The 18,387-nt window shown below is 34.8% G+C and overlaps 1 protein-coding gene across 5 annotated transcripts in view; it reads right to left on the bottom strand.

Annotated features, from left to right (window-relative positions):
- The window catches only part of Jak2 (Janus kinase 2), a 137,072-nt gene that overhangs the window by 111,289 nt on the left and 7,396 nt on the right, over positions 1-18,387 (bottom strand). For all 5 annotated transcript variants that reach the window (XM_058571450.1, XM_058571452.1, XM_058571449.1 and 2 more), the window contains exon 3: positions 13,902-14,152. In XM_058571450.1, the coding sequence (XP_058427433.1) occupies positions 13,902-14,127 (226 nt within the window). In that variant the 5' untranslated portion in view covers positions 14,128-14,152. The remainder of the gene's footprint in view (positions 1-13,901; positions 14,153-18,387) is intronic.

The raw sequence follows: 18,387 nt of genomic DNA, 5'->3' as shown, positions 1-18,387 counted from the left end.
CATTAATCTCAATAAATTGTTGAAGATTGAAATCATCCAAAGTTTTCTTCTTTGACCACAATGTAATAAAGAAAATTAGAAATAATAAAAGAAGAAATTTTACAAATATGTGGAAATTAACCCACTGTGAAATAATCAGTAAGTCAAAGAAGAAACCACAGGATATTATAAAATACATTCAGATAAATGAAAACAAAAACACATCAAAAATTATGGGATACAGAGAAACCAACAGATAGAGGGAAAGCTATGGTTGTAAACATCTACATTAAAAACAAAGCCAGTCAAGGCGGCACACACCTATAATGCCAGAGCCTTAGGAGGCTAAAACTAAAGGCTCACAAGTTCAAGATCAGCCTTGGCAACTTCGTGAGTCCATGTCTCAAAATTAAAAGTGCTGGGGATATAGACCAGTGGTAAAGCTTACCTGAGTTTAATCCCCAGTAATGCAAAAAAAGAAAAGAAAGAGTGAAGGCATCAAGTCAATAACCCAAACTAACTCTATACACTCTAAGGAACTAGAGGGAAATATAAAACTAAACTCAAAGTAAATAGAAAGAAGAAAATAACATAGAGCAGAGACAAAAAGAATAGCAAATAGAAAAATAGGGGGGAAAAAAATCAATGAAACCATAAGTTAGTTCTACGAAATGATAAATAAAAGACAAACTTTTAGCTAGATTGAATAAGAAAAAAAGAAAAAGACTCAAACTGCCAAAATTAGATATGAATGTGGGTACAATACTATTGACATTACAGAAATAAAAGGGATTATAAGAAATACCATAACAAATTATTCCCAACAACTATACAACCCATATGAGACACCAAAATTTCTAAAAAAGAACTCTTTACAAATTGACTTAACAAGAAATAGAAAATCTAAACAGATCTAAAAGAAATTAAAAGATTGATTACTGTAATCAAAAACTTCTCAAGAAATAAAAGCTCAGTTCCAGATGGCTTTATTTATGATTTCGATAAATCATTTAAAGGAAAATAACAACAAGGCCCACTCAAAAATCTTCCAAAAAACAGAAAAGGCGAGATCACCCCAACTGGAGGAGGAGCCCAGCCTCCCGCCTGCAAGGTAGGCAGACCACGCGGCCTGGAGAGGGGGCACAGCCACCCACCTGCGCGGTAGACAGACCACCCCAACTGGAGGAAGGGCCCAGCCGCCCGCCTGCGCGGTAGACAGACCACCCCAACTGGAGGAGGAGCCCAGCCTCCCGCCTGCATGGTAGGCAGACCACGCGGCCCAGAGAGGGGGCCCAGCGGCCTGCCTGCGCAGTAGACAGACCACCCCAACTGGAGGAGGGGCCCAGCCGCCCACCCGTGCGGTCACCTGACTGAGCTCTGGACAACCATTAGGTCTCCCCAACATCCCCCACCTCATCAAACACCTTATGAGAAAAACTGATGGAACTCATCTTGGAAAATCCCACCAACCCTTAAAACCCACCAACCAGTGGGCGTGGCTAACAACTCGGTTCTGCAGCGGATCAGGCACCTGGTTTACATCTCAGAGAATAAGAGTAGAGAGGCCACAGGTGGAAGCTCAAGTACTCTCACACTGACTACCACCACCACCCTGAACCCAGAGACTCAAGCTAGGAACAGACAATGCCACCAACTGGAAGAAAAGAAAACAGAGTTCTGAGAGACATATTTTTTTTCTTTCTTTTTTTCTCTTCTCTCTCTCTCTTCATCCATTCATCCAGTCTCCTCTACCCTTCCCCCTCGGGTCCTCGCAACCTCAACATATGTGAAACCAAGAATTGTGCATGAAAAAGGTATTTAACAACTGAATCACCAGAATAATATAATATAGAGGAATTGCATATGTCCCACCTCCCTCCCCCCCTTTTATTTCTTTTCTTTTTTCTCTTATTTTCTTTTTCCCACTCTATTTTTTCTCTTTCTTTCCTTGTTATTTGTTTTTCTCCTTCTTACTCCCTCTATCCCACTTGAAACCCCCTAAATTTTACTATTTATAAGTAGGGTAATCTTATAAATACAGATAGGAATTTGAATCTATACATTCTTCCATCAATTACCCATCTATTGGTTAGAGCTTTCCAAAGTTACTAAGTTAGATTAACCCCATACCCTCACTCCTTTCCCCCTAAACATAACATCCTACATCTGAAATTCAGTTTTCCTCAAGCTACCAGAAACAATATGCCTTTCATGAAACTAATGACTATATTTGTAAATGATAATCGAAACCAACATTTGTAGACATAGAGTCTAGCTATAAATGTAGTAATAAGGAAAACGTGTGCTTAGATGATGTACTATTGATATTGGGAACTGTTAACATTGTCTTTCTCCACAAAAGGGAGACTTTGGAACTATACAAGAGCAATATAAATATATAGGGGGAAAATCAATAACACAACAGTTTCACAAAGCAGAAAGAAACGCGAGCAGTATGAAAAGACAAGGAAAGAAAGGACCACAAGCAATGCAGGTCAACTCAACTTTAGAAGAGGTAATATCTGCAGCAGATAGAATGTCAGATAAAGAATTCAGGATTTACATGCTTCAGATGATCTGGAGTCTCAAGGAAGACATTAGACAGCAAAATCAGACAACGAAAGATGACTTTGACAATGAATTACATAAACAAATCCAAGAAGCAAAAGATCAACTATACAGGGAAATAGAGATTATAAAAAACAAACAGAAATCCTAGAAATGCAGGAAGGAATAAACCAAATTAAAAACTCAAATGAGAGTACAACCAGCAGAGTAGAACACTTAGAGGATAGAACATCAGACAATGAAGACAAAGTATTTCAACTTGAAAAGAACATAGACAGCTCAGCGAGACTGTTAAGAAACCATGAGCAGAACATCCAAGAAATATGGGATAACATAAAGAGACCAAACTTAAGAGTTATTGGGATACAGGAAGGTATAGAGGTCCAAACCAAAGGAATCAGCAATCTGTTCAATGAAATAATACGAGAAAACTTCCCAGACTTGAAGAATGAAACAGAATTCCAAATCCTAGAAGCCTACAGGACGCTGAATGTGCAAAATCATAAGAGATCCACACCAAGACACGTTATAATGAAGATGCCCAACATACAGAATAAGGAGAGAATTTTAAAAGCTACAAGAGAAAGGAAGCAGATTACATTTTGGGGTAAACCAATCAGAATAACAGCTGATCTTTCAACACAGACTCTGAAAGCTAGAAGATCCTGGAACAACATATTTCAAACGCTGAAAGAAAATGGGTTCCTACCAAGAATCGTGTACCCAGCAAAATTAAGCTTCAGGATGGAAGATGAAATTAAAACCTTCCACGATAAACAAAAGTTAAAAGAATTTGCAGCTAGAAAACCAGCTCTTCAAAACATCCTTGGCAAAACATTATAGGAAGAGGAAATGAAAAATAACAATGAAAACCAACAGCGGGAGTAGTACAGTAAAGGGAAAAAATAATCAAAGAGGAAAAACAAATCATGTTAAGTAACATAAACAAACAAATATGGCTGGAAGTACAAACCATATCTCAATAGTAACCCTAAATGTTAATGGCTTAAACTCACCAATCAAGAGACACAGGCTAGTAGAATGGATCAAAAAAAAATCCAACAATATGCTGCCTACAGGAGACACATTTGATAGGAAAAGACATACATAGACTGAAGGTGAAAGGTTGGGAAAAATCATATCACTCATATGGACCTTGGAAACAAGTAGGAGGGTCCATACTCATATCAAATAAAATAGACTTCAAGCCAAAGTTAATCAAAAGGGATAAAGAGGGACACTACATACTGCTCAAGGGAACTATACACCAACAAGACATAACAATCATAAATATATATGCCCCAAACAATGGTGCAGCTATGTTCATCAAACTCTTCTCAAGTTCAAGAGTCAAATAGACCACAATACAATAATTATGGGAGACTTCAACACACTTCTCTCAACACTGGACAGATCTTCCAAACAAAAGTTGAATAAAGAAACTATAGAACTCAATAATACAATTAATAACCTAGACTTAATTGACATATATAGAATATACCACCCAACATCAAGCAGTTACACTTTTTCTCAGCAGCACATGGATCCTTCTCAAAAATAGACCATATATTATGTCACAGGGCAACTCTTAGAAATTATAAAGGAGTAGAGATAATACCATGCATCCTATCTGATCATAATGGAATGAAACTGGAAATCAATGATAAAAGAAGGAAGGAAAAATCCTGCATCACTTGGAGAATGAACAATATGTTACTGAATGATCAATAGGTTACAGAAGACATCAAGGAGGAAATTAAAAAATTCTTAGAGATAAATGAAAACACAGACACAACATATAGGAATCTATGGGACACAATGAAAGCAGTTCTAAGAGAAAAATTCATTGCTTGGAGATCATTTCTTAAAAAAAGAGAATTAAACAACAGCAGATGGGGTAGAGAGGGAAGATGAGAGGGAAGGGGAGGGGGGATAGTAGGGGATAGGAAAGGTAGCAGAATACAACAGTCATTAATATGGTATTATGTAAAAATGTGGATGTGTAACCGATGTGATTCTGCAACTTGTATTGGGGGTAAAAAATGGGAGTTCATAACCCACTTGAATCAAATGTATGGAAGATGATATGTCATGAGCTTTGTAATGTTTTGAACAACCAATTAAAAAAAAATCTTCAAAAAAAAATTACCTAAAAAAAAAAAAGAAAGAAAAAAAAACAACAAATAAATGATCTCACACTTCATCTCAAAACCCTAGAAAAAGAAGAGCAAAACAACAGCAATAGTAGTAGAAGGCAAGAAATAATTAAAATCAGAGCTGAAATCAATGAAATTGATACAAAAGAAACTATTGAAAAAATTGAAAAAACTAAAAGTTGGTTCTTTGAAAAAATAAATAAGATCGACAGACCCTTAGCCATGCTAACAAAGAGAAGAAGAGAGAGAACTCAAATTACTAGCATACGGGATGAAAAAGGCAATATCACAACAGACACTACAGAAATACAGAAGATAATTAGAAATTATTTTGAATCCTTATACTCCAATAAAATAGAAGATAGTGAAGGCATCGATAAATTTCTTAAGTCATATGATCTGCCCAGATTGAGTCAGGGGGATATACACAACACAAACAGACCAATATCAATTGAGGAAATAGAAGAAGCCATCAAAAGACTACCAACTAAGAAAAGCCCAGGACCAGATGGGTATACAGCAGAGTTTTACAAAACCTTTAAAGAAGTACTAATACCAATATTTTCAAGCTATTTCAGGAAATAGAAAAAGAGGGAGAACTTCCAAATTCATTCTACGAGGCCAATATCACCCCGATCCCTAAACCAGACAAAGACACTTCAAAGAAAGAGAACTACAGACCAATATCTTTAATGAACATAGATGCAAAAATCCTCAATAAAATTCTGGCAAATTGGATACAGAAACATATCAAAAAGATCGTGCATCATGATCAAGTAGGATTCATCCCTGGGATGCAAGGCTGGTTCAATATACGGAAATCAATAAATGTTATTCACCACATCAATAGACTTAAAGATAAGAACCATATGATCATCGATAGATGCAGAAAAAGCATTCGACACAGTACAGCATCCCTTTATGTTCAAAACTCTAGAAAAACTAGGGATAACAGGAACATACCTCAATACTGTAAAATCTATCTATGCTAAGCCTCAGGCTAGCATCATTCTGAACGGAGAACAATTGAAGGCATTCCCTCTAAAATCTGGAACAAGACAGGGATGCCCTCTCTCACCACTTCTGTTCAACATAGTTCTCGAAACACTGGCCAGAGCAATTAGACAGATGAAAGATATTAAAGGCATAAGAATAGGAAAAGAAGAACTTAAATTATCACTATTTGCAGGTGACATGATTCTATACCTAGCAGACTCAAAAGGGTCTACAAAGAAACTACTAGAGCTAATAAATGAATTCAACAAAGTGGCAGGATATAAAATCAACACACATAAATCAAAGGCATTCCTGTATATCAGTGACAAATCTTCTGAAATGGAAATGAGGACAATCACCCCATTCACAATATCCTCAAAAAAAATAAAATACTTGGGAATCAACCTAACAAAAGAGGTGAAAGATTTATACAATGAAAACTACAGAATCCTAAAGAGAGAAATAGAAGAAGATCTTAGGAGATGGAAAAATATACCCTGTTCATGGATAGGCAGAACTAACATCATCAAAATGGCGATATTACCAAAAGTTCTCTATAGGTTCAATGCAATGCCAATCAAAATCCCAACGACATTTCTTGCAGTAATAGATAAAGCAATCATGAAATTCATATGGAAAAACAAAAGACCCAGAATAGCAAAAGCAACTCTAAGCAGGAAGTGTGAATCAGGCGGTATAGCAATACCAGATTTGAAACTATAGTATAGAGCAATAGTAACAAAAACAGCATGGTACTGGTACCAAAACAGGCAGGTGGACCAATGGTACAGAATAGAGGACACACAGACTAATCCACAAAGTTACAACTATCTTATATTTGACAAAGGGGCTAAAAGCATGCAATGGAGGAAGAATAGCATCTTCAACAAATGGTGCTGGGAAAACTGGAAATCCATATGCAACAAAATGAAACTGAATCCGTTTCTCTCACCATGCACAAAAGTTAACTCAAAATGGATCAAGGAGCTTGATGTCAAATCAGAGACTCTGCATCTGATAGAAGAAAAAGTTGGCTCCGATCTACATATTGTGGGGTCGGGCTCCAAATTCGTTAATAGGACACCCATAGCACAAGAGTTAAAAACAAGAATCAACAAATGGGACTTACTCAAACTAAAAAGTTTTTTCTCAGCAAGAGAAATAATAAGAGAGGTAAATAGGCAGCCTACATCCTAGGAACAAATTTTTACTCCTCACACTTCAGATAGAGCCCTAATATCCAGAGTATACAAAGAACTCAAAAAATTAAACAATAAGAAAACAAATAACCCAATCAACAAATGGGCCAAGGACCTGAACAGACACTTCTCAGAGGAGGACATACAATCAATCAACAAGTACATAAAAAAATGCTCACCATCTCTAGCAGTCAGAGAAATGCAAATCAAAACCACCCTAAGATACCATCTCACTCCAGTAAGATTGGCAGCCATTATGAAGTCAAACAACAACAAGTGCTGGCGAGGATGTGGGGAAAAGGGTACACTTGTACATTACTGGTGGGACTGCAAATTGGTGCGGCCAATTTGGAAAGCAGTATGGAGATTCTTTGGAAAGCTGAGAATGGAACCAACATTTGACCCAGCTCAACAAGTGCTGGCGAGGATGTGGGGAAAAGGGTACACTTGTACATTACTGGTGGGACTGCAAATTGGTGCAGCCAATTTGGAAAGCAGTATGGAGATTCCTTGGAAAGCTAGGAATGGAACCAACATTTGACCCAGCTATCCCCCTTCTCGGACTATTCCCTAAAGACCTTAAAAGAGTGTACTATAGGAATACTGCCACATCGATGTTCATAGCAGCACAATTCACAATAGCTAGACTGTGGAACCAACCTAGATGCCCTTCAATAGATGAATGGATAAAAAAAATGTGGCATTTATACACAATGGAGTATTACTCTGCACTAAAAAATGACAAAATTATGGCATTTGCAGGGAAATGGATGGCATTAGAGCAGATTATGCTAAGTGAAGCTAACCAATCCCTAAAAAACAAATGCCAAATGTCTTCTTTGATATAAGGAGAGCAACTAAGAACAGAACAGGGAGGAAGAGCATGAGAAGAAGATTAACATTAAACAGGGACGAGAGGTGGGAGGGAAAGGGAGAGAGAAGGGAAATTGCATGGAAATGGAAGGAGACCCTCATTGTTATACAAAATTACATATAAGAGGAAGTGAGGGGAAAGGGGGAAAAAATAAGGGAGAAAAATGAAGTACAGTAGATGGGATAGAGAGAGAAGATGGGTGGGAAGGGGAGGGGAGGGGGGATAGTAGAGGATAGGAAAGGCAGCAGAATACAACAGACACTAGTATGGCATTATGTAAAAATGTGGATGTGTAACCGATGTGATTCTGCAATCTGAATATGGGGGAAAATGGGAGTTCATAACCCACTTGAATCAAATGTATGAAATATGATATGTCAAGAGCTTTGTAATGTTTTGAACAACTAATAAAAAAAAGTAAATTTATGTCAATGAATGCATACTGTTTACAAATTTAAACTGTTCATCTTCCAATTAGTATTAGTGTGCTTTACTTTTATATTCTAGTTCAAAACTAAATATATGAAAATCATTTTCTCCAACTCACATTAAATGATTATTCTGACTTATATTGATCAGATAATCTCATCTGCATTGTTAAATAAGACAGATAAATTCATGTTACAGCATATTCTTATATCAGACATTTAATTTACCTCTAGAATTAAAATCATAACTAGTCTTCAAAACAAACATAAACATCAATTGGTCCTTCTAGTAAAAGAACAATTAAAAATTAGATCCCATGATATAAGCTCTTTAGTAATTTCAGTGGTCCAGTAAAATGTGTCACCTCTACAGAAAGAGTTCTATGGTCCATAGTTTTGGATAGATTATAAAGACAGAAAATAATCAGATTCAAGAGTAAAAATTATTTTAAGATACACCAAAGAAATAAGAAAACTGCATTTAAGGGGAGACTGATAGAGATCTTCAACAACTAACTGCAAAAAATGATGATCTTCAACCTTGAATGTAAAATGTTTCATCAATATTTTAAATTGAATACACAGTCCAACACTTTGTTTTTATGCTGTACTCAGGATGTAGCTTTAAGATTGAGTTATGAGAGTAGAAAGAAGAGGCAGATTAGAGAGAAAGGATGCACTTCCCAGCAGTTCCTAAGCTACATATGGAAAGAGCCAGAAGACTGCTCCTCAGCAAAGCAGGTAACTAAGGGAACTCACTCAAATTCAATACAGTAAAAGAAACCATACAGTCAAAAAAAATCAGAATCTTCAAATATAATATAAGAAATAATGTTACAGATGTGCCAGCCTTCCTGTCAGCAGCAGGCACAGCTGATGAGGGGAGGGAAGCACAGGTAGAAAGAGTTTCTCTATACTCTAAAATTATAATTCACGGGAGGGACCCAAGACCCAGATGTCCTACAGAGATCGGCACCTCCCCAGCAACAGAGGGTATGAATCAAATCTCAAATACCTACAAACAGAGCTCCAAAAGTCAGTGAAGATTAAATCCCAACTACTGGAACTTCCAATTTAGAACTTTGTACCACCCCCACTACAGAAGTACACAATTTGTCGGCACTCCCAATTCTATCCCACCCTATACTGGGAGACAGGAAGCTGAGAGCTACTATACCCAGCTTTGGTTCCTAGCCACAGTGCCTGGCAGCTAGATAAGGAACAAAAAGATGGAACTCCTATCCCTTAAGCCAAGGGTTAGACAGCCCAAAAATAAATTCAAAAAATGAAAATTATTCGTGCCAATAATTCTGATAACCTCAGTGGAAACAAGCCCTTTATTTCTCATGAAGAATTTTTAATTTTTTTTAATATTCCACCATTTTAAATTTTTTTTGCAATTAAATGTTTTGTCTTTATTTTAATTTTGAAATATTTATTAAAGGCTCAAGTAAAGAGATGCTGCTACCAGGCAATACAACTCAGTCAAGTAACAGCGAATCTCATTCCATTTACAACTTAACTCCACCCAAGCTTCAGTGATACTTCAACACATAAAATAGGGGAGACAAAAAAATCAAAACATTAACCAGGCCCCAAGAAGGAACAACCAGGCAGGAACCTCAAGTCCTACTTCCAAACATCTACTCATGCATCAAAAACAGACAGAAGTCCCAGAACAAAGAAGATAGGGAAGGGGATTTCATCTCAATTGATGGATGAAAACATGAGGGAACAGGCAAATAAATCTCTCCATTCAAAAAAAAATTTTCACAATACCCCAACAATATGCAAGTAAATGAAATTCCAAAAAAGACTACAAAAAAATGATTTATAAAATGTCCAATGAACTAAAAGAAGGTCTAAGGAACAAATTATGAGAATATAGGAAATGAAAGACTATTTCAATAAAAAATAGAGATAATGAAAAAAATTAGAATTCCTAAAAATGAAAGTCAAAATGAATCAAATTTAAAATTATCTTAAATGCACCACCAACAGATTAGATTTCATAGAAAACAGAACATCAGACCTTGAAGACAGAATTTCAGCCCTTGAACACATGGTATATGAATTTGAATACTCAGTATGCAATAAAAGACCATGATCAAAACATACAAGAACTCTGGGACAGCATCAAGAGAACAAACCTGAGAGTCTTTGAAATAGAAGAGAATGTGGAGATGTAGACTAAAGGCATTAAGAATATCTTCAATGAGATAATAACAGAAAATATTTCCCATACTGGAAATGAGACATTCACATAAAGGACACATATAGTTCCCAAATAGACAAGATCAAAACAGAATCTCTCCAAGACACATCATAATCAAAATGCTTAACACAGAAATTAAGGAAAGAATATTAAAAGCTGCAGAAATAAAATGTCAGGTCACATTTAGAGGCAAGCCAACAAAGCTCACTTTCGACTTCTTAACTCAGACCCTAAAAATCAAAGAGGGTCTGGAATGAGATATTGTAAGCTTTAAGAAAAAAACAAATTGCCAGTCAAGATTGCTATATTCAACAAAGCTCTCTTTTTAAATCTATGAGTAAATAAAAACTTTTCATGATTAAGAATAAAAGAATTAATGACCAATAAGCCAGACTACAAAGAATATTCAAAGAGAGACTATATCCAGAGAAACCCAAAAACAAACCCCAAAGCTCCCAAATAAATGAAGATCTCTAGAATAGCAACCAACTAAATGAAAATCAAGTCAGAATTAAATATAGAAAAAAAACAAAATGGCAGGAACAAGCATCTATAATAACACTGAATGCAAATGGTCTCAAGTCCCTAATTTAAAGACATAGATTAGCAGAATGGTCTAAAACAAAGATCCAACTTTTTGAAAGAGACTCATCTCATAGGCTGACAATAAAAGTATGGAAAAAGATATTTCACACAAATATAGTACAAATGCAACCAGGAGTAGCTAGTCTCATATCTCACAAAGCAGAAATCAATCAGAAATTAATAAGAAGAGACAAATAAGGCCACTACATACTAGCAAAGGGAACAATACAACAAAGATACAAAAATTATAAATATATATGCCCCCAAAGGTCAGTGCACCTAATTACCAAAAAAAAAAAAAAAAAAATACTTCTTGACATGAAATCCTGGATAGACTACAATACAATAACACTGGATGATTTCAACATACCCTTATCACTAACAGACAGGTATCAAACAAAATCAATAAAGATATTTCTGACCGAAATAATATAATAAATAAATGGACCTAACAAACATCTACAGAATATTTCACTACAAAAGAGTTCAATTTATTTTCTTCTTAGAAGTGCATAGAACCTTTTCCAAAATAGACCATATTCTAGGTCACAATGTAAGTCTTAGCGAATTTAAAAAATATATATGTATAATATCATGCATCCTATCAGACCATAATAAAATGAAAATAGAAATCAACAGCAAAAAAATAGAAAACACATAAATACATGGAGATTGAATAATACTCTTTTAAATGATCACAAAAGAAATGAGGAGAAATCAAAACATTCTTAGAAATAAATGAGAACCGAGATATAACATCAAAATTTCTGTGACAAAATAAAAGCAGTACTAAGAAGAAAATGTATTGAGTGCCTACATTAAAAACTAGATTCCAAATAAACTTACACTCTACCTTAGGAAAAAAAAACTAACTCCAAAATCAAAAGGCAAGAAATGATAAATATCAGAGTCAAAATTGGTGAAATAGAGAATAAAAAAAAATACACAGGGTCTGCAACAAAGAGTTGATTCTTCTAAAAGATGAGTAAAACTAATAAACTCTTAGCCAAACTAACCAAGAAAAAAAGAGAGAGAAAACCTAAATCAACAAAATTAGAGATGAAACAGGAGATATCATCTCCTATATCTGGATCTGGATCCATCTGAAATGTAAAGGATCATGAGAAACTGTTTTGAAAATCTAACCTCCACTATACTGGAAAATATAGAAGACACTGAAAAATTTCTAGACACATATGACCTGCCCAAATTGAACCAGGAAGATAAAGAAAACCTAAATAGACCAATAACAAGTAATGAAATTGAAACAGCAATTAAAAGTCTTCAACAAAAAAAAAAAAACAGGATTAGATAGATTCTCAGCAGAGTTCTAGCAGACTTTTAAAGAAAAACTAACACCACTCTTTCTCAATTAATCCACAAAATTGAAAGGAAAGAAACACTCCCAAATACATTCTATAAAATCAGAAAAACCCTGATACCAAAATCAGACAAATATACACCGAGAAAAGAAAATTATAGATCAATATCCCTGATGAATATAGATGCAAAAATCCTTAATAAAATATTAGCAAATTGCATTCTGAAACATATCAAAAAGATAATATATAATGATCAAGTCAGTTTCATCTTAGAAATGCAAGATTTGTTCAACATATGCAAATCAATGACTGCGAATCACCATGTAAATAGAATTAAGAATAAGAATCATATGAGCATCTTCAATAGATGCAGAAAAGGGTTTTGATAAAATCCAGCCCCATTCATGTTAAAAATACTGAAGGAACTAGGGATAGAAGGAACTAACCTCAACATTACAAAGGCTATCTATGACAAACCCAAACCAAACATCATACTAAATGGAGAAAAACTAAAAGCATTTACTCTAAAATCAGGAACAAAACAGGATGTTCACTCTCATCACTTCTATTCAATACACTTCTTGAAACTCCAGCCAGAACAATCAGGCAAGAGAAGGAAATTATGGGATACAAATAGGAAAAGAAGTCAAATTATCTCTATTTGCTAATAACATAATCCAAAAAACTCTACCAGAAGACTTCTAGAATTGATAAATGAATTCAGTAAAGTAGCATAATACAAGATCAACATTCATAAATCAAAAGCTTTATACACACACACACACACACACACACAAAATGGAGTTTTACTCAGCCATAAAAAAGAATGGAATTATGGCATCTGTCAGTAAATGGATGGAAATGGAGAACATCATGCTAAGTGAAATACGCCAGACTCAGAAAATCAAGGGTCAAATGTTTTCTCTCCTATGTGGAAACTAAAGAAAAATAAGACAAACAAGGGGGTGGGGGGCCAGGGATCAGATATTATAATGATATAGGGAAGATCAGTGGAATGGAAGAAAGAGAGAGGAAGGGAGGAGGGATGGAAGAGAGGGGGAAATGTGGGATGAATTTAACAAAATCATGCTATGTGCATATATAAATATACCATAGTGAATTCCACCTTTATGCACATGTATAAAGCACCCAACAAATATAAATAAATAAATAAATAAATAATCTGTAGAGGAAAGAGAGTAGGAGGAAGGAGGACAAGAGGGAAAGGAAGGGCACCAGGGACTAAAACAGAGTAAATCAAAATTCATTCATGTATGATTTTGTCAAAATTAACTCAACTACTATGTACAATTAAAATACTCTAATAAAAAATAGATTAAGTTATGAGATATTTCATAATAGAATTTTTTAGTTACCTTATATGGCCTTTAAAAAAATGCCCAGTAAATATTTATAAGCAGCCCAAGGAAAAGTCACCTTAAATTCTCTTCTAGTACTGTTATCCTTTTTTATGCATGTTAAAACACACCTGCATTATCCATATGCACTTAATTGGAGTAGCATAATCAAAGCAATGATCTATCAGTACAAAGAAAAAATGCTGATTTTTAATACTTACCACAAGCTTTAGAAGCAGCAACACATATTTCTTCTGCAATGTACTCTCCACTTGGAAACTTCAGATAATCTCCCTCAGCTTTCCCAAGGGAATGGTAAAGATACACTTGAAGAATTGGATCTATATGCTTTAGAGAATTAGTGTTTCCAGGAATATCACCATTCTGATGTACAGGAGATGTGGATGTTGTTTCCATTTCTGTCATCATAAGGCAAGCCATTCCCATGCAGAGTCTTTCTCAGAACATTGCCCTATTAGCAAAAAAAAAATTACAAATCGAAGTGATATTAATAAATTATCCCTCATACACAAAGAAGTCTTCTTGACAGCAGTGACCCTCAAAGCCCTTAGCACAGTGCAAGAAATCAGATCATAATAATAATATAAATATGCAATACTAACAAAAAAACATTAAAATCAATTACAGGCAGTAGAAGAAACATGACTACCCAACAACTGAATTACTCTGACAATTGCTTAGTGGTGTCTCCAGGAGAACACCAACATTCAAGCTGGAATCACCGATGAGTTTCATTAAAAAGATTTAAAACTGACCTTGAAAAATGGATTGTATTTAGATGAATGGAAGAAGAAACATATTCTAAGAGACTAAATGTGCTAAAGAGTAAGAAGCTACAAGACATATGCAGTAATTTACTGGGGTGAATTGCAATGTATGAGAAGTTATACCACCAGGGAAAGGATTAAAAATACAAATGCATACTTGTGGCAAGACTGTTTGTGACCTACTCAATCAATATTTTTTTTCCTTGATACAGAATCTCAATTTTATTGGAGATACCTAAGTGCCTCCCCAAAATTGTACTTACCCACAGATGGACAGTTACATGAACATGTTTCAGCAAATGAGATTTAAGTGGAAGTTACTGGATGGTTCTTTGAGGACCATCTTTGAGGCTGACCTAGCTGGCATGATCTTTTTTGCTTTTTTCTCTGCACCTTCTTTCTATCTGAATCTGACCATAATTTAGGATAGAGCAGTCACCACAACACCATGAGGCAGACATGAAGGAAAGGCCAATATAAAACACCTAGCAGGCCTAAGCAGCTGAATCTGTGCCAGAAATCACATACCTACTGTCACACATCTTGTTACTTGCAAATTAATGCAATCCTAACTTATAAGTACAAAATTAAAGAAAGGAAGGTTTAAATGGCAGGCCAAAGAATTAAAACTTGATTCCTCAGACAACAAATTAGAAAGGTGACATAATTAACACTTTAAAAAAATTATTGCAGCAGTTCAAACAGGAGCAAGAATTAGCTGAATTAAAAGTAATGTAAAAACGACTTGATGCTACTACATATGGAGGGAGCTAAGGGAGTAAAAGATGATGTTCAGAGTTCAAACTTAGGACATATGTAAAAACCATAAACTGAAATAAGAAAGTGAGAAGGACATTGCGCCTTGACTTTGGAAGGTGAAAAGTATAAGGACTACTGTTTTGCACGTTTTCATTTAGAAATTTAATTGGGTAATTATACCAGAATTGAGCTGGCAGCCAAAAGATGAGATTGGTATTTAGAAGAGTCATGAATAGAAATGAAAACCTTTCCCACAGATATAATCATAGGCAGCAGGGTAGGGATGTGAAAAATATCAAACAAACTCAAAGTATTTTCTATGTGTAGAGCAACGCTCTAAGTCATACAGATACAAAGAAAATACTGAATAAGTACATTGCAACTTACTCAATTTATTCTATATTCATATGGAGAATATTACTCTATTAGAGAAAATATTAGAGTTGATGCTTTGTTATTCAAATACTACCCCATGAAACTTGCAGTGGGCAAAATAAAACAAAAACCTGACAATTGTTGGAACAGATATAAAACCACAAGATTTTTGAAGTCCATCTGCAACTGAATGTGCAAAATTTTAAAGAATTTTAATTTGTTCAAAAATATATAATTTAAAAACCATTTCTTGTAATCTATTAACTCTTGTTAACTGTAGAAATTCAATTAAATACAGCCCAAGCAGTTCTAAGAGGGAAGTTAACAGCAATAAACACATCAAAAAAGATCTCAAATAACCTAACATTATAGATCAAGAAACTAGAAAAACAAAAACAAAAAACTAAGCCCAAAGTTATAAAGAAAGAAATAATAAGACCAGAGCAGAAATAAATGAATAAGAACTAGAAAAACAATGGAAAAGATCAACAAAACTAGTTCAATTTTTTAAAAGTCAATTAAAATAAATTATTAGTATTATAGAGCAAATTTGCTAGAATTATATCACTTTGTGCTCACCACTGTTTTGGACTTCTAAATCTTCCTTCTGGGCTTACCTCTTCCTGTGGAAATATCTCTTTTGGTAGATTTTTCAGTGAGTTTCAGTGGGTTTTTAAGTTGTAGTCATTAAAAAATATTTTGCCCTCACTCTCAAAATTCTATAGTTCTTTTCCCCAGCACAGTAAAATATTGCTATATTGTTTTACGGCATCTGTTGATATAAATATAAAGTCTGCTGTCATATTAGAATTATGTTTTTCCATCTAGTCATTTTAATATTTTTTGTTAACAGCAATGTTTATAACTTCTTTGCAATCATATTGGTGTAGATTTATTTTTATTTATCTTAATCAAAATTTACTATATACTTTTAACCTTAAGCCTTGAGGATTTTGTTTTTTCCCCCCATTCCAGATAAATTCTCAGCAACCACGCATTCAAATGTCACCTTTTTATCATAACCTCTAATTTTTCTTAGCAGAGTTATTCATTAACCCTGGGAGCCTCTCAAGTTCTCTTGCACATCCCTTAATTGTTCGTGCCCATGGTGACAAAAGTTAGGACAATGTTCACCTTGGAAGGACAAGGAGACTGACTGGTAGGAGGTGCAAGACGCACACAAGACCACTGGGGTGCTGGTAATAATCTATTATGGTCAGTAATGGTTAACACAAATGTGTTCATCTTATGAAAACTCTTCAAGCTATGCACTTATGTCACACTTCAATTAAAGGCTTACTTTAAAAATTTTTATAAGTAAATTCATGTTTCAGTCTTTTTTTTTATATTTTTGTAGTACTGGGGATCAAACCCAAAGCTTTGTGCATGTAACACAAGCACTCCATCACTGAGCTATATCCCCATCCCTTTTTATTTTATTTTGAGACAGGGCCTCACAAAGTTTCCCAGGCTGGCTTTGAACTTGTGATCCAGAAATGCCAGAAAACATCGTGATCCTCCTGCCTCAGTCTCCCAAGTAGCTGGGACAACAGTAGTGCACTACAATATTCAGCTTGTGTTTCAATTTTCAATTTTTTTGACTATCTTTCTTTGCATTAGAATTCTTTATGCATTTTGAAATTTGGTTTGCAAGCTCATTGCACTGTTTCCTTACCCCTGAAACACATGTAAGTCTGTGATCACCCCTTCTTGTTTGTGGTTGCCTCAACCTAGCTATCCATATATAACATGAAGTCTTACAACAACAAGTTAAAATTTCTGACAGGAAGAGACATCATATACAATGTAAATTCAATCACAAAGCAGGGATGCTTGGCTCCATTTTGGTGTTTTAAACTCTGCATCATCTAGAATTCCTAAGCCTGCAACTCATCCAAAACTATAGCACCAGGCAGCATATGGCAGAAGGATCCCTTTCCAATAGCCCATATAGAAGAAAGCAATGGCTATCAGTAAAACTTATCATCCTGGACCCCAGCACCTGCTTCTACACAAGGAAACCACAGGCTTTAACCTATTCTGTTTTGTATTTATATTCTATAGGTATGTTCAGCTTGATCTGTTTTTATCTAGAATATGTGTTTTTGTTGTTGTTATCACTTTTTACATTTTAGAATGACTCAAACGAGTTTAGAACAAAAAGGATGTTAAATGAATATCACACCACATCAAACATAACCTAGAATTCTACAGGCACTCAATAAATGTTTGCCTAATTTAAAAAAAAATCAAGATTTTAGAAAACATATGTATACACTATAGAATACATTTTCAATTTTTAAAATAAATGACTATAGCTTTATACAGCATGGATAAATCTTAGAAATACAATGCAGTGAAAACAGTAGATTGTAGACTTATAAGCTATAAAATAACCATTTTTGTGAAGCTCAAAACAAGCAAAAATGAAAAGTGCATGGTCAAGATATACATTAAAACAAGTCAAGGGGCTGGGGTTGTGGCTCAGAGGTAGAGTGCTTGCCTATCATGCCTGAGGCACTGGGTTCTATCTCCAGCACCACATAAAAATAAAATAAAGATATTGTGTCCACCTATAACTAAAAATAAATATTTTTTAAAGAGTCAAAAAATAAAAAAGCAAAACACAATGTCAAACCAATTCAATAAATGAATGTCTCGTTCATTACTGTACTCCAGTGTCTAGAACAGTGCCTTACACATGGAAGTTATTGAATAAATAAAGATTAAGTAAGAGTTGTAATGAATTTTAATACAAAATAATTGGAGATAAGCAGAGGAATAA

This window comes from Marmota monax, unplaced genomic scaffold (genome assembly GCF_021218885.2).
Source record: "Marmota monax isolate L192 unplaced genomic scaffold, Marmota_monax_Labrador192_F-V1.1 WCK01_AAM20220418_F8-fsc00277, whole genome shotgun sequence".
Taxonomy (NCBI): domain Eukaryota; kingdom Metazoa; phylum Chordata; class Mammalia; order Rodentia; family Sciuridae; genus Marmota; species Marmota monax.
The sequence above is the reverse complement of the archived record's forward strand: the minus strand, read 5'-3'. Positions and strand labels throughout refer to the sequence as shown.